At 36.7% G+C, this 21,528-nt stretch overlaps 3 protein-coding genes across 5 annotated transcripts; 2 read left to right on the top strand and 1 right to left on the bottom strand.

Moving 5' to 3' along the window:
* Positions 1-3,747: 3,747 nt before the first annotated feature.
* Positions 3,748-6,718, top strand: LOC108594407 (dihydrolipoyllysine-residue acetyltransferase component of pyruvate dehydrogenase complex, mitochondrial). Of its 2 annotated transcripts, none has more exons than XM_017979575.1 (7): positions 3,748-4,100; positions 4,452-4,636; positions 4,697-5,083; positions 5,205-5,386; positions 5,447-5,795; positions 6,077-6,179; positions 6,246-6,718. In XM_017979575.1, the coding sequence occupies exons 1-7, from the start codon at positions 3,949-3,951 to the stop codon at positions 6,373-6,375; spliced, it is 1,488 nt and encodes a 495-aa protein (XP_017835064.1). In that variant the 5' UTR covers positions 3,748-3,948; the 3' UTR covers positions 6,376-6,718. The 2 variants fall into 2 exon arrangements, with proteins under 2 accessions (XP_017835064.1, XP_017835063.1); XM_017979574.1 differs by having other exon boundaries at positions 3,749-4,100; positions 5,157-5,386.
* A 605-nt stretch (positions 6,719-7,323) lies between these two features.
* LOC108598246 (alpha-tocopherol transfer protein-like) lies at positions 7,324-10,015 on the bottom strand. 2 transcript variants are annotated; one of them, XM_017984864.2, is made up of 4 exons: positions 9,914-10,015; positions 9,481-9,782; positions 7,672-8,133; positions 7,324-7,604 (listed from the first exon to the last, which is right to left on the bottom strand). In XM_017984864.2, the coding sequence occupies exons 2-4, from the start codon at positions 9,718-9,720 to the stop codon at positions 7,422-7,424; spliced, it is 885 nt and encodes a 294-aa protein (XP_017840353.1). In that variant the 5' UTR covers positions 9,721-9,782; positions 9,914-10,015; the 3' UTR covers positions 7,324-7,421. The 2 variants fall into 2 exon arrangements, with proteins under 2 accessions (XP_017840353.1, XP_017840361.1); XM_017984872.2 differs by lacking the exon at positions 9,914-10,015 and adding an exon at positions 9,853-9,913.
* Positions 10,016-13,867: 3,852 nt separating this feature from the next.
* Positions 13,868-21,404, top strand: LOC108599558 (alpha-tocopherol transfer protein-like). Its single transcript, XM_017986456.2, has 6 exons — positions 13,868-14,107; positions 19,914-20,115; positions 20,171-20,262; positions 20,322-20,780; positions 20,840-20,990; positions 21,051-21,404. Exons 2-6 carry the CDS (start codon positions 19,929-19,931, stop codon positions 21,098-21,100), a joined length of 939 nt encoding a protein of 312 aa, XP_017841945.1. The 5' UTR covers positions 13,868-14,107; positions 19,914-19,928; the 3' UTR covers positions 21,101-21,404.
* Positions 21,405-21,528: the final 124 nt, after the last annotated feature.

Raw genomic sequence — 21,528 nt, forward strand, 5'->3', positions numbered from 1 at the left:
TGCATCAATCAAATTAAATTAACAATTAGAATTTTATATAAAAACAAAATATAATGCTCCATAGTGTAATTTATATTTAAGCTATAACAAACTATAAAGAGCTAATAATAGTAGCTTACTTTAAATATAAGAATTGTTTTAAAAATTGCCAAATACGAAGTGTTGTAATTTATTGCAGCTTAATTATTTACTGTGTGTCAAGTCGAGCTGCGCTTCAACATTTCAATTTTGCTGCATTGAGCCCACTGTGCAAGCTTTTTGTTGCAGTCACTGCGTTGGCTGACTGGTGGTGCCTTGCCCGCTGCCAGTTTTTATAACAAAGGAAACCCATGAGTGAGAACTGGGCAAAAAGTACATATGTATGTATATATATGCTCATACATATGTATGTATGTAATTGCAACGCGTTGCATTTGTATTGGTGAGCGGAAAGTGCGGTGTAGGAAGCAGGAAGCGCAAGAAACGGGCAACACATACGTAGCGCAGACATAATACATATGTACACAGACATAATATACATATATGTATATATTTATATAGCAGACAGCTGACGAAGCCGGGCAGCAGCCGCAACGCAACGTCGACGCCGGCAGCGAGTCTTGTGGCAGACGAAAAATTCGCGCATTCGGCTTTTGATTAAGGCAGCAACATTGAGCATTCATTTGATCACCAACAGCCGGCGTGCGCGGTTCGCTTCGCTTAGCTCCAAGAAAGAAAAGTCGAGACAAGAGACATAGAGAGAAATTTACTGAGAGTCAGTCACACAGCGAGCGAGAGAGAGCGCAAAATGGAGAGCAACAAAAATTTCAAATAAAATAAAAGGCCGCAGCGTTTCTAGGCACAGTTGCCAATTGTGTATCTCAGTGTGTGTGTGTGTGTTTGTGTGAGCGCATGTATGTGTGTGTGTGTGAATGAAGTTAAAAAACTTTGTCAGCGTGCGTGTGTATTTGAGTGAACAATTAACAAAAAAGAAAAAAGCTCAGCCAGCCAAGACGCAGGCCAAGTGCAATGCAAAGTGAAAGAAATGATAAAAAGCAGCAAAAAAAAAACTGTAAACTAAAGCGAAAAACTTTATAAATGCTAAACATATTGTGAAATTCAATGCGGCGACAGTGACAACTACCAGCAGCGACGACGACGACGACGTCGGCGTCAACGACTTGTAATTGCTTCTGGGTTTTTCTGTTATTTGAGCGGCGGTACCAAAGAAGACTTGTAGTTGAGGTTGGGGTTTATTTTTAGCGTTTTGATATCACAAGGCACCCAAAAAACGCAACTACAACTATTCAGAAGAGAGTGCGAAGCAAAGAGAGCGACAAATGTATAAGTGACGCAAATAGCTGCAAAAAAATAAAATATGTTTGAAAGCAGCGGACCACATGATTCTACACACACACACACGCAGAGACAGACAAACAGACACACATAATTTTTAACCCACACAAATGCAAAACGCAAGACAAAAGCTCAACGCACAACTTTTGTCGCCTCGAAATATTAATTTTAGACAACATTTTTCGCCCAGACCGACGCACTCACACACAGCCACAAATGTCTATGTGTGTGTCTGATCAGAACATTTTATTTCGGTAATTTCTGATGGCATATGTTTTTTTCTTACTTTCAACTCAGGGTTAAGGGCGTGCTCACAGTTGCAAAAAAAAATTGAAAAGCACATGCTTGCAGTTTGAGAGAGTGACACCCACACAGACACAACTAAATGCAGCCAAGCAGTTGACTATTTGAGGTTAGGAATGCCCCACCCAAGCAAAAGAAGCACACATACAAATGCATATAAAGCAGTCTTTGTATATACATATGCATATATATATCTATACATATATGTATGTACATATGGCAGCCGCGACGTCGCCATTGGCTTTTCATATACATATGTACAATACGAACATGCTTCGGCGACATTCGTACAAAAATTTGCAATTATTCACAACGCGGCAGTCCAAAAAGCTACTTGCGATCGCTTAAGGCACACATACATATATATGCATAAGTGTGTGGCTGTGTGTGTGTGTGTAGACTTAAGCGGTGGCAAGTCCAAGTTCATTATACCACAAACAGCGCGAGCGGCTTAAAAGTTTATGAGGCAAATATAAAACAACGTAAAAAATCGTCTGAGAGCAAAGAAAAAAAACTTTGAACGCGTTTGCAAATTCGCTCTCGCCGCAGCTTGTCTCATGTGTGTGTGTGTTAGTGTCTCTATACGTATATGCAAGAGAATTCGCAAATGTAGTTGGGCACGTGTGTTTCTCAAACAGCTTTCAATATATGTACATGCATTTGTATGTGTGTGTGTCTGTATGCGTTTGTTTGCTGGTGATCACGCACGTAGCGCTGCTTGGTAACAGAATAAGAGAGAGCGACTAAGCATAAAACGCCGGCTCTTGCTCTCTTTGCTCATTTTTTCACTTTTTCCTTTCTTTACAGTGTTTCAAATATAGAATATCAAGAGCCCTGGCTGACTGCTGCCTGCTGCTGCTACTGCAAACAATAGGAACTTGTAATGAGCAAAACGATGACGTCATATCCGATACGCTGGAGTACATTAGCACGTAGCACACTTGTATGTGTGTGTGGATGTGAAAACCATATGACTAATTTGGCTTTGTTGTTGCATAAATCTGCGTTCAACACACTAAAAAGCTTACACATAATGGCAACTGCGTATGTATGTGTTTGTATTATACATATTGCGAATTTGGTATGAAGTCATCGGCGTCGCACGCACACATACAAAGATCGTTAACCTTAAAGCTCAACATGGGCACAGACGCAAGGTCGTTTCCTGCGCCAGCCTCAGGAGGCAGCAGTAGCAGCAGCAACAGCAGCTACATTTTAGTTGGCAACATCTGTTGAGCTTATCTTTATACCTGGAGCGCCGCCTCGCATTTCTTGGTCTTTTACCGTGCGCGCTAATCAGTGACCGGGGCTGGTTTTTTATTCAGTCAGGTACCTGAAGTAGCGCGCGTGGTGGACAGACAGACTCGCCAACATTTATAACGACAACGCTAAAAAGCAAACAGCAGCTGGCATAAACTTTTCAACTAAAAAGCTCTATTTCTTAATGTCTCCCATGTCTATTGTACTTCATCAGGTGCTCTGGTGGAATTTTGAACCCGGCACATGTTGAAGTACACTCAATATGCGGCGATGTGCAACCCATTTATTATTTAAATTAACATTTTCAATATAAATCAATAATTTTATATTAAATGAATGACTAGCAGCGCATTTTATATTTAAATAAACTTTTAGAATAAATAAATATAGAATTGTTATTAAATAAATATTTTTTAAATATATTTATGTGTTATCTGTTAAAAAGTATAGTATAGTGATCAATGTTTAATGAATTGCAGATAAATATTTTGTACAGTGGAGCAAAATAGAACAGGTGCTAATTAGAATACAACATTGTTTGGGATAACTAGATAAACAAGCTTTCTAAATTTGAAAATAGATTAAAATGTTTTTAAGGCGCGCTGTTAATTGAACAACTGTTTTATAAAAAGTGTGTGTATATGTTATGCGCTGTAAATGAATGTAAAACTTTGTTTTTGGCTAATGCGCCAAAGTGTAAGATTATTAACATGTCTTTGTATTGTGAGGAGCAGCTGCTCATGTTATGTGGAGGAGCGACTATGTTAAGCACCAATGCAACTCTGTGGCTCTGTGCCAATTTACCAGGGTTGCACAAATAAATAAACAGAGCTGTCGTAGCAAGTCGTGACCTAGTGGCGTTTAATAAGGTCGACCGCTGGCAAACTTTGTTTAGAAAAAAATTAATCTAAATTTTCGACTCCGAATTCAAATTGAAACGAGAAGTGCGACCCAAGCAAAGCGTTGCCAACTAAATTCAACGAAAAACGTCGTCGTGCAGCGTTCGCCAATCAGGATTTAAACTTCATAAACTTCCAATCGGAATTGACAATGTTACGCTCACTTGCTACAACAACGACACGCAATGAATTTGCCGCACTGCGTGCTATTATTTCACGTACATCGCCAACGGCAAGACGCACTGCCGCCAGCTATGGAGTGCGTAGCCTGAGCACCTCCCACAACCTGCACTCAATTTTCAGGTAGGAGGCTGCACAATACATTGAGGTTAGAGTGAGTGTTGTGTAATAAGAATTTTGCAAATGCAGCGGCGGCCACAGTGGGGTGGCGAGTTTTCAGTGAGGTCGTGTGGTTGCGTCAAATGCGTGACGCTCAAATCAAATCAATTTGGTGTCGCATGATGCGCGCTGTTTAATCAAATTATACTGATAAGCGCGAATTACTTTCTGATTGGAAATCCGACATTGTTTACCTTTTAACAGTGTGCGTGCGTGCGCGTGTGTGTGTGCGTGAATGCTTTCGATAACATAAACAGTGGCTGTCACGATCAGCTGATGCTCAATGTAAAACTTCTAATGGCGTTTTTATTGCAGTTCATCAAACTCAGGCAAAACACAGCGTATTCCCAAACAAACGTCAGCATGGAGCTACAACTTTGCACGCGCCTATGCCGGTTTACCCGATCACATACGTGTGCCCTTGCCAGCGCTGTCACCCACCATGGAACGCGGCTCCATTGTCAGCTGGGAGAAGAAAGAGGGCGACAAACTCAATGAAGGTTGTGTTAATGCAGCTTTTAAAATAAAAAACAACCAGTTTAACTTGCTTTAACTTGCAGGCGACTTGCTGTGCGAGATTGAAACCGACAAGGCCACCATGGGCTTCGAGACACCCGAGGAGGGTTTTCTGGCCAAGATTCTGGTGCCAGGTGGTAGCAAGGATGTGCCTGTAGGCCAACTAGTCTGCATTATAGTGTCCGATGCCAGTCACGTAGCTGCCTTTAAGGATTTCAAGGATGATGCACCAGCAGCAGCTGCGCCTGCTGCCGCAGCGCCCGCCCCACCGCCACCACCAGCTGCAGCTGCAGCACCTGCACCCGCAGCACCTGCACCCGCTCCAGCTGCTGCACCAGCTGCCGCTCCAGCCGCTGCCCCAAGCGGCGATCGCGTCTATGCAAGTCCCATGGCCAAGCGTCTAGCCGAGACACAGCAGCTGCGTCTGCAAGGTATGCTTAAGCCCAATCCTGAATATGTCTAACCCATTGCTTGTGCCTTTACTAAAGCATGTTTGTTACGCAGGCAAAGGCTCTGGCGTCCATGGTTCATTCAAATCTGGTGATCTTGCAGGCCTTGCTCCTAAGCCCGCAGCAGCAGCAGCAGCACCCAAAGCCGCAGCAGCTGGTGCACCTGGAGCACGCTACAGGGATATACCTGTGACCAATATGCGTGCCATCATTGCCAAGCGTCTGCTTGAGTCTAAACAACAACTGCCACACTACTATGTTACCGTCGACTGCCAGGTGGACAAGGTAAGTGACAAATCTTTCTATATATAAAACAACTTTATTAATAGCTTTGCTTGCTTATAGCTCTTGAAGTTCCGCGCTCAGGTCAACAAGAAGTACGAGAAGGAGGGCGCTCGCGTTTCTGTCAATGACTTCATCATTAAGGCTGTAGCCGCTGCCTGCCGCAAGGTGCCAGAAGCCAACTCTGCCTGGATGGACACTGTCATTAGGGAGTATGAGGATGTGGATGTCTCGGTGGCTGTATCCACAGACAAAGGACTCATTACGCCCATTGTTTTCGGCGCAGATCGCAAGGGCGTCTTAGAAATCTCGAAGAAGGTCAAGGAGCTGGCGGGCAAGGCGCGCGATAATAAGCTGCAGCCACAGGAGTTCCAAGGCGGCACCATTTCCGTATCCAATCTGGGCATGTTTGGTGAGTTGCAACGCTTTTAATCGTTTATAGTTTGAATATCCAAGCCCAATAGCTAGTTGAATAATTAATTTTAAAGTTGCGAATGCATAAATTTGTGTCTCGATTATTTCTGGTGTGATTTGGTTAATTTATTTCATTTTAAGCGTAGAATTTTAAACAAGTTGCTGCTTATTTTGGAATTCTTCCAATATCTTTTACTTTGAATTGAAATTATCTTTCTTCGAAAATATAATCTAGGGGTTTACTGAATTATTTTCTAATAACTTCTCCGCCCTTTACAGGTGTAAACCAATTCTGCGCTGTCATTAACCCACCGCAATCCTGCATATTAGCAATTGGTACCACAACGAAAAAATTGGTAGCTGACCCCGACAGCCTAAAGGGGTATGCTTGCATTTATTTTAATACTCAATACATTTTATTAAACATTAAATTTATTTAAATTCACAGCTTCAAGGAAGTCAACATGCTTACTGTTACTTTAAGCGCAGATCACAGAGTCGTCGATGGCGCTGTGGCCGCCAGATGGATGCAACATTTCCGTGACTTCATGGAGGATCCACAGACAATGATATTGTAAATGAAGTAAAGCGAAAAATCCTGCGCACGTGACCCTCACAACGATCTTCGCGTACCTTGTTTTATTAACGTCAAAAGATAAATTGTGTAAATTTATTTCAACATCGGATATTGCTGCCACGCCCTACGATAGTTATATATATATATGCATATATATGGCTTTTAGCGCAAAGTAAAAGTAACGCATACAATTATTTGTTAGTGGCCAAACACTCACAGCACTCTTGGCGCTAACGCATTGATATTTTGATTCACATACTCGGCCTATTGTAAATTTTCCGTTTTAATTGTCTATAAAAAATTGTATCGGGTATATAACAAAAAAAAAAAAAAGAAAAATTGTTGCAAAGAAAAGAAAGCATAAAATTACACTAGAGATATATTGTTTAATAAATGTATTAAACATTGTAACATTAATACGGTTTTATTGATTTATCATTATCATTATCATCAACATATGTATATTGTGAGTGTATCAAAATAATGTACAACTTGAATATGTTCGATTATATGTCAGGGATCATAAATAGTTGTTATAGTAAATTTATATGTTAACAAAGGTTTTTGTTATAAGCATTAGCTATTAAATAAAATATTTTTATTTGTATGGCATATTTTTCTTAACAAATATTACTTATTTAACTTATTTGTTATATCAATATATTTTAAAAAATAATTTATATCAACGATCCCTGATATATTCAAGCATTAATTACTAAATTGCAGTTAATTGCAGCTGAAACTCGATATGTTAATCGCTTTATAATATAGCAATATATTTATTTCAATTTGTTAAATTATTCACATGCTATGCAAATTAGTTGAGCTTATCGAATTCTATGTTTTATATGCGAATTCTAAAAACCTTTGCTAAAATAATGAAAGCCTAAAGTTTTAACAAAGTTCTTAGATCCCACCCATTCGTTAATAGAAAGAATGCATATGTTTTAAATTTTTATCTAACAGCTTTATTTTGTTAACTATTTTATTGTCGAAAAACTAAACAAAAACGTATTTTATATTAAGACAAATTTGTAAGCTAGAAGTCTACCACTTGGCTGGGCCCAGTTCACTCCAGGTGTTGACATAATCGGCCTGAGCTTCCAGCGCGTTAATCCATTGAGCGCCGCCATAATCAATAGCAGGCTGTGTGCCCTTGTAGTTGGCTGGCAGCACTGAAGGATCAAGGAACTTGTGTAGCGACTTCATATCGCTGCCATGGAAGTGCATCTGAAATAAAAGCAATAAAGGATTAAACGGGAATTCATGAGAACTGGTGTTGCTGCTTTGAACTTACGCGCTTGTTGAGCTTCTCCTTGACGAATGGCTTGAACAGCGTCCAGACCATGTTGAAGATGAATGGCTGCTTGACAAAGTGCACTTCCTTCATGCGCAGCGGCATGGCCTCTTGGATGAAGGTAAGCAGACGCTTGGAGAAGCTTGGCGACAGCGCCTTCACTTGCTTCATGGCCAGCCCATCGAAGTCCATTATAACGACAACACCACGCACTTGTGTCTCCTCCTCCAGCTGCGCAGCAATGTGCACCATGTAGAGCATGCGGAACATTTCATCGCTGGGTATTTCATTGGGATCCCACAACTTGCCGCTGTTTACGATCAACACGCGTCGGCCCTTCTGATCGCAATTCTTGAGCACATTGATGACGCTGCCCTTGATGAAGCGCTCACGCACCTGCTCCACCTGTAGGCCATGCACTAGGCTGGCGTATTCCTTGCGAAAAGTGGCGGTGGTTTTCATCTGGTAAGTAGTTTATGAAACGTTTTAATTAGTTTACGATCGCCACTGAACATTGTACGGCCATAAAAGTCAGCAATGGGCATTGATAAAAGAATTACGCGTGTGTGTGTGTGGTTTACAGTTAGCTACCAAGTCATGGTCAATTGTTTGCATTAGCTAACATATATATAATATATTATGTATGCTGGCATTTGCAACTACATATATGCTATAGAAATCGGCAAACGATCGCCGCTTATCGTCGCCGCTGCTATGTCAGCGAGTTCACCAGCGGTATCAATAGCTCTGCTATATATATTATATATATTGGAACATTGCTGGCGTCGGCAGTCAACGTATGATTGCCTTAGCGACAACTGGAGCAAAGTTTTCCATGCAATTCCTGACACAAGTTCGTCTAGCGTTCAAATGCGAGTTCACATATTTGCAATTTGTATGAATGAAAATATGTTTATGATTGCTCATTGATCAGATTTAAACATATTATTAAAGTTCAGCTCATATTTTGTTTGTTCAAAATTCTATACATTTCTTAAGCTTCAAACAGTTTTAATATTAAAATATTATTAAACTTCAATTCAGTTTTTGTTAGAACGAAATTCTATAAATTGCAATTCTATAATTACAACTTAAGCACTTATATCTTTACATTTTGAGTTTGATTTCGAATATGATCTTAGCTTAAGTCCATATTCTAAGACTTTCAGCTGCTTTAGCTTTTTAAAAGCGTATCAAAACTTTTTCCCTGTCTTACTTTTCTTTTGCATTCTCTATTGTGAGCTCTCTCAGATTACAAAATAGCTGTAGCTAACTGAGGTTGTAGACCCCATAAGTCTTATTGCTGAGGAGCGGGTCAACAAATGAGATCAGCGCATTGGTGATAGCATAATCAATGCTGACAATTATTAATATAAAATGCAATGCAATGCTTTGTTTGCTTGTCAAGAATGCAGAATGTGTTAATGCGAGGGGTTAAGAAATGCAAATAGGCGTGGGTGTTGTTAAGAAAGGGAAGAAGATATTGCAAAAGTGTTAAACAAATTAAATAGGATGAAATAGGATAGGAAATGATTATAAAGTTGAATGCAGATCGTGTGTAACTTGCTCAGTAATGAAATCTAAATTATTTATAGGGTATAAAAATATTAGAAATAAACTTTGAGCATTTAAATACAATTAATTTTAGTAAATTTTAATTAATTCTTCTAAGCAACAAATTGAACTATAAATTGCTGTTTTTTGCCACTGAGTACACTGAGTAGATTATAATGCTTGCTTATGTGCATCGTAGACTATATGCTTATCAATTTTTGTGTAAAACACTTTCACTTAATTTAATGTACGCACCTTTTCCAATGCACTTTCGGGATAAAAATGGCAGGCGCGCAGAAAGATAGTGAGGAAAGCATCATCGTCCTTGTAGTTAAGCTCGGGTGAGGCATGCAGCAGTTCACGCAATTTCTTAATTGCCTCCACCTTCACCTCCTCCGTTTCGCGCAGTTCAACGCGTGCGATCTCCAAGGTTTCCGGTCTCATATAGTTGAGGCGCAAATTGAAAGCCTCATTGCTGTTGTCAGTGGCAGCCATTTTGTCTGTCTGTCTGTCTGTGTGTGTGTGTGTGTGGGTGGGTGGGTTGGTTGTGTGTTTAGCTGCGTGCAATTGGGGAAGCAATTTCCAAAGTTAATTTTTTGTGTGTGTTAACGCTTATTAACTATTTACTGTAATTTGCAGTAATAAGTCATGCCACTCCTAAAACACACAGTGTCTGTCTCCTATTTACCTATAAATCAATTCTAGTTGTGACTGTGTGTATCGAATTTGACCCGTTTTGCCTCCACACGACTCGTCTGTTTAATATCAACTGAAATTCGCTTTTGAAAAAACCCTTGCGAGTTAACGTTTGAGTCTCTACAACGATCGCAAATACGAAGACAGCGCTGCGCTGTCGCTGCTTGCAGCGCAGTCAACGCGCCGCGTCAGTCGTCAGCTGGGCTTGACTTGACAAATACTTTAACTTAAAGATCAACTGCTTATCGCGCTTAAAAACTAAAAACATTATAAATAAAAACCTCTGCGACTTAAACTCTGACCCAAAGCGTAACGCATTGTAACTTGAACTTCATTAAAAATTTGCGCTTCAACAAAAAAAAACAACACTTTTAACAACAACTACATTTTTATGTTTATTTGCTTAAGTGTTTAAAGTCCATGTTAAACAATTTCTTTAAATTGATAAGCATGCCCAAATATTCTGTTATTATCGACTTGCTTCTCTTTCTCTCTCCGCCCGCACTTGCCAAGCAGTAGACAGTTTCGTTTTTGTCCGATAGTCCTTATCAGTTGGCAGCGGCAGCAGCAGCGACGTCGATCGGCAAGTGTTGCTAACGTCGGCAGCGACGCCAGCTGCAGTTTGCTGCTTTGCTTTGAAATTAATCCAAGTCGCTCTCTCTCTCTTTTCAATGTTATCTCTCTAATACTCTAAGGCAGCGTCGCTTTGTTAGTTGTAGCACTTGATAGAACAAAAAATTAGTTCTAAATTAATTTTTAATTTTTTCTATATTTTACTATTAATAAATTATATTTTAAAGCTTGTTGAGGTTTTGAGTTTAAGTCTTATGTAAATTTTTAATTGAATTCTAATAACAAAGCTAAATTCTTAGAATATTTAGAATGTAAATGGTTAAAAAAAATATTTCCGAAGCAGCCTAAAGTAAATAAATAATAAAAGCTACATTTCTAAATTGAAAATTAATTGAAATTCTAATATGCAATTTTATATTTCGTATAAGCTCTAAATCTTTCTATGCTATTGATATTTAATCAATTTCAATTTGAATTAAGTCTAAGGTACTGACTTTTGTTTAGGAATTTGTATAGTTTCTGCTCTATTAACTATTAACAATGTATGTGCTATTTGTTTATTATATGATTAGTTCAAAGACCGTATTAACTTACAATTGATTGTAAAATGCTGTAACAGTTGATTCTAAAATTGCCAGCGCTGTTTTCTTATTACACTTACGCACACTTTACTTATCAATGGATATAAAGAACAGTTGTTACTTTGATAGAAGAACTCAGGCATATAATGTTGGGTGGGTGGGTTGGTGGGTGCCATATCATTGTTAATTTAAAAACGACTTGTATGTGTTTTTTATATCTTTAGGTTATTATTGAATTTGAACTGTGCTGGGGCCGAAACGTGCGCTTTGTGCTCCTCGCGCTGTTACCAACTTTGTTAACAAGACACACGTACATTAGTATGTGTCTGTATGAATGTATATAGAATCGGTTATAACGGCACCTGAGTTATTCGTTTACGCTTACGGCGTAGTGTAGTCATAGGGCAAAGTCTTTGCACTTGATACGATTTGTTGTCATCAACATGATTGTTGTTCTTGCTTTGTTTTCAGTTTTTCAGCGCGAGTTTTTATTGTATTTTTATTTATTGTTTAGTTGCTGCTGGCTGTCTTTATCGAACTTGCGCTTTTGTTATTGTATTTTCCCTTTACTGTTGTTAATAAACATTTAAATATGTTGCAAGATAAGGCGAAATTCTTAACGCAATTTCATTTGAGGCGTTTGTTGCTAATATGAACTTTAGTTAGTTAAAGCATTTATTAATAAATATTTGTATGTATCGCAGTTGATTCACTTAAGCTAAGAGATTAAATAATTAAAGCGCATTGGTTGGCTCTTATCGCTTAGCTGAGCGCTCTTATCTCAAATCTTTGCATCTCATTGGAGCAAATGTTGCATAATTATTAACAAAAAATGGCTGCAAAAGACCAGGGCTGCAATTATAAAAAAGGTAGCAACAGTCATTGTTAAAAATAAACTAAATTATTGAATTAAAATTTCAAAGCTAGTAATAATTTTTGAAAAGAATGCTAAATAATTAAAAATTCTGCACAACATGCAATGCTACTTAGTAAACAATTAATTGTATTTATTTTATAACCCAATTGAATTGTAAACAAAATTTACGCATGCATTAGAATTCAAAAATTTAGCTTGCGTTCCAATTTAGATAAAAACCAACTATGCCAAGTACAAAGCTTTCGGTTCCGCTTTGCTTAAGCACACACACAAACAAACAAAATATATATAGTGTGTGCTATATAACGTCATGTTTTATACAAGTTGCACTTTGTACGATTTAAGCGATGTCTCAGCCATTCATAAAGAAAACAAATCCAAGGCACAAGTAATGAAAATCATTTGGTTAGTGCCTGATGAACTTTAAGCTATGTTCAATTAAGAAATAATTAGGGGAGTGTAACACTTGCATATATCAATTACAAATCGAACAAATTGACACCTGTTCTAGCTCAAATCGCACTTTGTACCGTTAGCTACTATCGGTGACGTCAGCTACTCAGAAACTTTGTTTGGAAGCGTGTCGCTTTAATATTGATTTTAGACAAACTGCTTGTTAGCTGTAATAAGTCAAATAAACTATATGGATGAGTAATGTAATTATGGGAGAAACCTTAAAGTTTGAGTTAAGATTTTAAGGCTGAATTTTGAGGGAATTTTATGGTTTGAAGTGGAGACAAAATAAATATTTTTAAACTAGCTTAGAGTGAACAATTTTCAGAACTAGGAGCTTATGCCTCAATTTATATTTATGCTTAAACTCTTGACCAGCTAAACTTGAAAACTGTGTTAAGGTTAATCACGTCTAGAAGTTATGCTTGTCTTTATATTTTTTGCATGCTTTAATTTCAAAACTTGCGCCGCTTACAACAATTTTATGTTTGTAATTAAAAATTGTCAAGTCCGGCGCTTCCGCCTTAGTTTAAGTTAACGTGTTGCTAATTTTTGTTTACATAATATGTCAATTAATCAACAGGCCATTTGGCATATCTTTATGATATGATTTTCTATCAATTAAAAGTTGTTTTTTATTTTTACTTCTTATAGCTGCCATAATTTAGATAAGTAAGAAGTCAACTGCAGCTGCTGATAATGAAGTTTGACGAAAAATTAATCATATTAACGAAATGAAATGGAATTGCAACCAAGAGTGCTGCGGTTCGTTGGCCATGGCCTTGAAAGAAAGGTAAGTGTCAGAATATAAAATTCTGCAATCAGCGTGATTTGTTATAAAAACAAACAAAACAAGCGTCGTTGTTTTATCAACAACATAAGCAAATTTAGCCCAGCAGCTTATTGTTAGATTATGCGCAGTCGATACCGTTATCGCTTAACTAGTGAAGCATATAATTGCAGGTTTTTATTTTTCTTAAGCAAAGACAGCAATGCAAAGCCAAATGCAAAGTCAAAAACAAGATCATAGCAACAATAGCTGTTAGCGCGCTGTTAGTGAGTGGGTTTGTGCACCCGCTAAGCAGTTTAGCTATAACGCTAAATGTTAGCTCACTGTTGACTCGCTGTTGCTGTTAAATGCGTAAACTTATACACAGCGTTGCCAGCTTAGCTTATTGCAGGCTAGCTGTATCAAATTTGAAAATAGCTATAAAAAAATGTTAAAAGCCTTATAATTGTGTATGTTTTACTGCAATTGTACACATCTTGTTTAGCTGCATACTGCTTGAATTTTAGCTTATTTTTAGCGTTTTTACGCAGAAACTAGCTTAACAGCTGGCAACACTGAAGCAGCAGCATAATGATTCTAGCTTTTTGTCATTGCTGCTTTTGTTGTTGTTGCTGCTTCGCTCTCATTTCACCTGGAGCCAGTTAATTAATTTTATTGAGCGCGCGAGCGAGCTTAAGCGTCAGAGTTGCTTTAACCGCGTAGCAAGCCAGACGTGTGTACATTTTTCTGCTAACGCGTATTAAATTCGCTGTCGTCGCACCCTCGCCGCGTCCTGCCTAAAAACCAACCCCCAATCTTTTATTTTGGCAGTCGGCTGTGCTACATAAAGTGCAAACGTGAAAAACACATTTTATTTAAAGTTTTGATATATATTCGAAACTAAAGTGTATACAATTTTAGGCAATTGTTGCGGTAAGTTGCGTTTGTAATGTTGGGTTGGGGTCACGAGTTGTATTTGTTGTTTGTTTGTTGTTGTTTTTGCTGGTTATGCGCATGCGCAGCAACGTTGACACACTTTTTCGCCTTGTCGGCCAGTCTGTTTGTCTGCCAGTCTGCCACACATACACACACACACATACATAGATATATATGTGTGCATTTCATGTGCCGCTTGAACGGATTGGCAATAAAAACAATTACCACTATGCCGCTTGCCTCTTTGCCACCTGTTGCTTGCTACCTGTGTTTTGCCTGCAGCGTTTCGTCAGTTTGCGATTCCCATCTAATCAGCAAGACAATCGGCATCCCAAGCTTTTGTTTTAACCTTAAGCGCAGCTTGGGCGCATTCCTGGTTACAAAGGCTGTAGTAAATGATAAATTAAAAAATATATTGAGGCTGCATATTAAAGCAATTTATTAAAATTAAAGCATTATATTTTTATAAAAATTAAGAACAAAAGATACACAATCAAAGCATTTATTAATATTTTTGAATCATAAAATTTAATAAATTCAACTTACTTAATAAACCAAATAGCAACTCAAAAATATTTTCAATTACCAGCGTTACATGTGCATCAAAATGTTTTACTAATTACATTTTAATAGCAACAAGTTTTCTCTCTCACTCATTGTTTAATGCTCATATAATTATATAGAAAGTTTGCTTTTTGCCAAAACATGTTCATTGCATAGCGAATTGTAGCGCTTAACAAAAAAAAATAATTATAAAACATTTCTTTGCCTTCAAAAGTTGCAAATGCAAAAAGACAAAAAACAATACCTGGTGGCATAAATTTGTTTGCAGTACTTGCTGTCGTCAATTGAAGGTTGTTATTGGATGTGCTCTAGACACGCATTTAATTTGTTTTATAAACAATTTGTTGTTGTTATTGTTAGACCTTTGGCTTTGCATTATGCTGAGCTGACAACAAAAACTGCAAAGTCAGACTTTTGAATCGGCTGCTTTAAATACAATTTATGCAGTTGCAGGTGCTGTGCATATACATATAGCATATAGTGTGTATTCTAAACTGTGCGACCTTGGTGACGAACTCGTATTCGAATAGGCCAAGCATTATTTTGGCTGCTATCAAAAAAAAGAAATAAATAAATACTGAAAACCAGTTTAACATCTTTTGAAGTCCGCTATGCTTCAGTTAACTTGGCTAATATATACAACAGTTAGCTTGTCAGCCTCTATGTGTAGGCTGATATATGAGCAACAGCAACAATGTGTATATAATAAAAAGACCAAACAAAAGCCATTTATTGTATACAACGAATCTCAGCGCAAAATTTTGCGTACTTGAGTTTGAAGGCAAAGCAACTTTAAATATTTGCAATATAAATTTTGGAAAACCTGCTTTTTTTTTTGTTTTTGGGTATTGAAGTAGGCCGGCTACAACTAACACTAGAACGTGTGCTTAATGCAATTAAGCTTTATGCAAATTCTTTTGGCCAACAAGCCAAGCCACAATATTTGGCAAAATACTAAGTCAGAGTTCATTGTAGTTTATGCAAATATTGGGGCTGTGAGTTGGCAAATTTATTGCTAGAGTGATTTTTATTAAGTTCGCATTATCTACTTAACTTAGATTTGGATAACAGTATAGTTATATTTACGCTGCGTCATGCCCAGTCCTAAGTCTGTTAATGTTTTTATGAGTTTGCATAACTCAATTGCAGCTCTACATAACTTTGTTATTTTAAGCTTTGCTCAATCAAAATTTTAATTTTATGCTACACAAAGTTTGCAAGCTCAACAGCAATAAAAAAACGCTTCGCACTTATTTGCATGCATCATAACTATTCCAAAACTCAAGTAAGTAAAATGTACTTTGACTTTAAGTCGTTGCTTAGGCCTCTAGCTTAACTTTCTATAAGAAACAAAAGTGATATCATGCCAATTTTGTTTTCAAGCTCGACTTTAAACCTATTTAAGCACATAAAAATTCTTTGTCAAGTTCGTATAAAGTCTATATATGCTATAAAAATATATTCTTGCTGATGATGCCATTTTACGTTTTGTTTATTCTTTAATCAATATACAAAAGTTTAACTTTAACTATGTCTATACTTAATAAAATTAGCAATGCACGTAGCTTATTTTCAATTGCCTTATTATTATTTAAGTGATTGTTATAAAAACAAACGTTTATTTTGAAGCATCCGCAATTGCAATAAGCTATGCATGGTATATTACAACAATTAAATAGCTTGTTATTGCATTCTTAATGATCATTAAGTATACGTATGCACTTCACACTTGGCAATTTTCTTGTTAACCAAGTGCCAAGTCATTGCTATATGCATATATAACTATTTAATCTGCGGTTTCGAACTTTGACAATTTGCATTGTCATGTGGCAAAAATAGTAATTTTAACTTGTTGGTGCTTGTCAAATGTTTATTAATGCAGATCACGGCATGCTACGATTTTTATAACTTTTTTTTTAGTGGTAATTATTGTGGCTGATAAATTGTTATGGCATTTTTACTTGCATTGGCATTGGAAACATTGTCGCTTTATTTGCTTAATAATCTAGCTTAAGCAATCAGCAATTATTGTTTCAGACGACTAAGCTAATCAATTGGATGTGATTATATATAGCTTAGTATATAGACAAAACTCGATTAAACTTTTTGAAGTAGTACGCAGGGTTGCGATAGGCATGGTTTAAATTTTAAATTGCAGTCCATGGTACTATCGCTTAATTTGCTTACTGGGGAACTATAAATTAGCCTAGGCATAAACATAAAAAAAGGGAAAGAATTTAAAGCTGGGTTAAGTCTTTGCTTAGTATACTGAATTTTTATAGCAAATGGATATTTGTAACTCATAAAAATATAACTTTGAGAATTAAAAATAAATTGATTTCAAATTGATGCAACTATTTAATTGCAATAAATTTCAAATTGATTACATTGCTGAGCTATTTTCATTAAAGTTATAAATATGTAATATGCCGCTGATACTTCAAAATTAAAAAAAAAACTAGTGCGCAGCAATATTCGCTGATGGAATTCGAACAATTAATTAAATTATTTATTTGCACTAAAGTCAATAATACGCAATATTTTTCCTTATTATTTTCTTTGTCTCTTACTTTAAGTGCATAGCACATTCTTGCTCAGTGAACAAAGCAGTCCCAGTTCCATTCCCAGACCTGCAATGACCCTCGACGAAGAATCAATAAAAAACATTGCTAATGAATGGTTCACAAGCTGCACAAGCAACCTCGAGCTACAACTTTAAGTAGCATTTAAAAACAATTACTTAAGCAATTTAATAAACGCAAGTACGTTTGTTTTAAAAAGGGTTTACCCAAGTTGTTGACAAGGTTAAAGTTTTCAAGGCAAACCTTTCACTTGAATTTTATGCTCACGCACTCATCTTTAGTTGAGCTGCTGCGCTTTTGATTATCAAAACGCTGTATGTACATAACATACATTTATATATATAGCATGTGCATATAGCAGGAACGATACCAGTTATCAGCATATAACTATGAAATAACTGCAGCTCGGCTCGCTATTAAGCAAACTGGCTGATCGACAGTTAATTGTTGAAGTCAGTCAGACGAACAATGTAAGTTGTCTATATATATATTTAACTTATATTATATGCAATTTGCTGAAATAAAAGTCAGTGGAAAGATTCGCAGCAAACTTGTTGAGAGAGAATGAAATTGTGGAAGGCAAGCTGCCTAATTAAATTTAGATGCATATAAAAAACTGATCTCTTGTCCCATAGACCTTGTGCTAAAAAACGAGTTTAATAATAAGCTGGGATTTTTCTTCATAAAAGGGGTGCCAAAGTTCGCAAAGATCAGTGCCAGATGAGGCGATTATAAATGATAGAATTTATTCGGATATACAAGTTTAGCGAGATTAAAATTATTATGCATAGAATTCTTAACAGCAGAGTGAGCAACTTTTATAGAAAGTTAAAAGTGTTTATGCCAATCAATATAAGAGCAAAATTTTGGCAATATAAACAAAACAATAAGGTTAAGAATTTCAAATTATTCTAAAGTCGCATTAAAGAAATTTCTTTAAAGCTCTTTAAGAGATTTAAATTGAAACAAACAACAATTGAAAATTTGCTGCTGCATTTTAATAAAAGTAATTTATTTTAATTACAATTTTTATGCACATTTATTTCCTGTTTCTTTTATATAGTAAGACTGCCTCAGCTATTGAATTTTATAAAACAATAGAGCACAATCAAATCTTTTGCCTTTTGTTTCCGCCTAAGATCAAAGTCAAAGTGATTTGATTCTGTTTTGCAAAACGCTTGTCAACTTTGAATTAAATATATATATATAAACAATAAACTGCTAGGCGCTTATATAATTTATAGTTTAAACTTTAAACTAAATTGCTTAGCATTAGCTTAATTTTCTAGCAACAGTCATTATTAACATTTGCATGGGTTTAATTGCCAATTAAATTATTTTTATTGTTATGCAGTCAAATGAGCAGTACTTTGAGCTAACTATAGCAACTAGTATATATATATATATAAATTTGATAGCTACGTTTCTCGAATTTACTTTGAGCTTACAACAAATTTATGCGCATAACTTTATGGGCTGTTGAACTTTAGACAAAGCTTAAAAAAACCAAAAAAGGCAGCAAAAAATGGCAAAATATATAAAGTGCCAATTTGCGCAGATTTCTGTGGCATTACATGCGTCGGCTCTTAATTTTATTAATAAACAAACTGCGTGCACATATTGAACTAAGCGCTCACCTTGACTTTTACCTTGAAAAGTGTGAGTTGAAAGAAAACCTCACGCTCAATTTAATAATTGCTTGCTATGGGTTCAAGCTAAAAATAACAACAACAAACAGCCATTTTGGTTATTTTGTTGGTAAGTTAATGACAGCGCTAAGTACGCAGTCGGTTCTGTAGACAGACAGACAGACAGACAGTAGGGCAAAGCTGCTACGTCATCGTTGCGGCGCACATTGGCTTCGGTTTCGTTGGTCGAAGGTAGCTCCAAGCCAAGCCAATGTCTATTTATGGCTACAAATAGTCAAAACTTATAAATATTGATGCGTAGACTGGCTAAGGTCGACTAGAAAATACACTTTATTAACTTTAAAAGTAAATATTACCACTCTAAGCTTTAAATAACTTAAAATATTGCTTATTAATTTTCTAATATATATTTTTATATATTGGTCTGGTATTCTATTTTACTTTGATTGATCGAAATACCGATTTTGATGCAAAGTTGTTCTAAACTCAGTTACTCATCAGCTGCTAAAATATTATAATTATATTCGCTATAGTTCTAGAGTTATAACAATTCATACATGCATAAATAAAAAAGAACGCGCTCATTGTCTTAATGATCTTGTTGTTCTTTATAAGTCACACTTTCTTAATCTAAAAATTAAGTTTATAAACAAGCTACATAATTTATATTTTTATTCGAAACTCTTAGTCTAGTCAAAGTAGCTGCTGCCTTCGTTAGCGTATAACGTTAAATTTAGCGGTTTCCTCTCACGTTTTGTGACCAGTTTTTTGTTGTTGTTGTTGTGCCGCTTACCTTCTCTGCTCTCACACATACACACACGCACACACACTAGCCGACTAATTGTCTCTATGTCGCGTCTTCCGTTGTGGGTTAGTTGCTTCGCAGCTTTAGCATTGAGTCACGATGCCAAGGCATTGAACCGGAAGTAACCCAGTTTGTCGCTTATATTCATCCATATAGTGAAGCATATTGGCAACTTTACTAAACACTTTTATTCTCGTTCGCAGCGCTTAAACAACAAGATGGGCAAAGCGGACTGCATTAGCTACGATGATAATCAATTGCCTTTTATTGATTTGGGCACATCCAAAATACGCATGGACAAGGAGCAGGCACCAGAATGGGCACTGAAAAAGGCACAGGACGAGCTGCGCGAAACGCCCGAAAATAAGGACAAAGCTATTAAAGAATTGCGCGAAATGATACAAAGTAAGTTACAAATATTTAATATAAAATATTTTTATTTATCATCTCTATTTGTTAGATGAAAAAATGTTAAACTTGCCGCTGGATGATGAGTATATGATGATGTTTTTGCGTCCTTGCCATTATTATCCTGAAAGTGCTATGAAGCGCGTAAGTTGTCACTTTTGTTTATAAACAAGCAGTTTAACAATTTATAACTTTGCTTGCAGTTGCGCAACTTTTATCACATGAAAATTAAGTACGGTCAGGCCTGTGAGAATATTGTGCCCGATAAGCTGCGCAATCTATTCGAAGCTGATGTGCTAAATCTCTTGCCCACTCGAGATCAGCAGGGCAGGCGTTTGCTGGTGCTGGAAGCGGGCAAGAAATGGAAACCATCGCAGGTGCCGCTGCAGGATTTATTCCGTGGCATACAACTGACAGTGCTGGGCTCGATGGCGGAGCCGCTTTCACAAATCTGTGGCGCTGTTGTTATCATTGATATGGAAGGTTTACCTCTGAGTCACATTACACAATTTACGCCCTCATTTGCAGCTATGTTGCTGGATTATATACAGGACTGCATTTGTATGCGTCTTAAGGGCGTGCATATTGTAAATAATTCATATATATTCAATATGCTGTTTGCCATTTTCAAACCTTTCATCAGAGAAAAGCTGCGCAAGCGCGTAAGTTTTAATTTTATATACAACCCCAATTGTTGCTTAAATTATATTTATGATTGCAGATCTTTTTCCATGGCAAGGACTGGAAATCGCTAACCTCGCACATTGATGCTGCAGCGCTGCCACCTAAATATGGCGGCACTGCCACTTGGGAGTTGCCACCTGGCAAAGTGCTGGGCGACTTCTTCAATTGCTATGCAAAGGACTATGAGCGTAAGTCTTTATAGCAACAAAAGCTATAAATAGTTGCTTAATTACTCTTTTTTTCAACAGAGGCCGACAGCTATGGCTATGCCGAGGGCTACAAAATCAAAAAGAAGTAAACCGCGCGCTCCAACCCTCACACACATTTCTCTCTCAAACAAATATAATTTTTATACGTACTTTAGTTGCATAAGTTGGGTCATTTGTGATATTGCAAAGATGTTTATTGTAAATTTTGTTATCTATAGAATGCGTCTTTAGTTAACTGTATAATCTGTACAATTGATATTGTATGCAAAGACTTTAACTAGGGTTTTGTTAAGGTAAAATATACAACAACTGAAACTAAGTATAGCCAGCGTTAATATTAATTAAATAACTTGTTGTAATTTGAAGAAATAAAAATGTAAATTTTGTTAAAAAGTAACACATAAATATAAAATGTATTTAATTTAAATATTAAACTAATTTAAGCGCAGCTTGCAATGCATAAAACGTTTAGCCAACCGTTTTAGAGCAATTGTGCCATGCTGCTGACAGTTGGGCG

The sequence above is a fragment of the Drosophila busckii genome, chromosome 2L (genome assembly GCF_011750605.1).
Source record: "Drosophila busckii strain San Diego stock center, stock number 13000-0081.31 chromosome 2L, ASM1175060v1, whole genome shotgun sequence".
NCBI lineage: Eukaryota > Metazoa > Arthropoda > Insecta > Diptera > Drosophilidae > Drosophila > Drosophila busckii.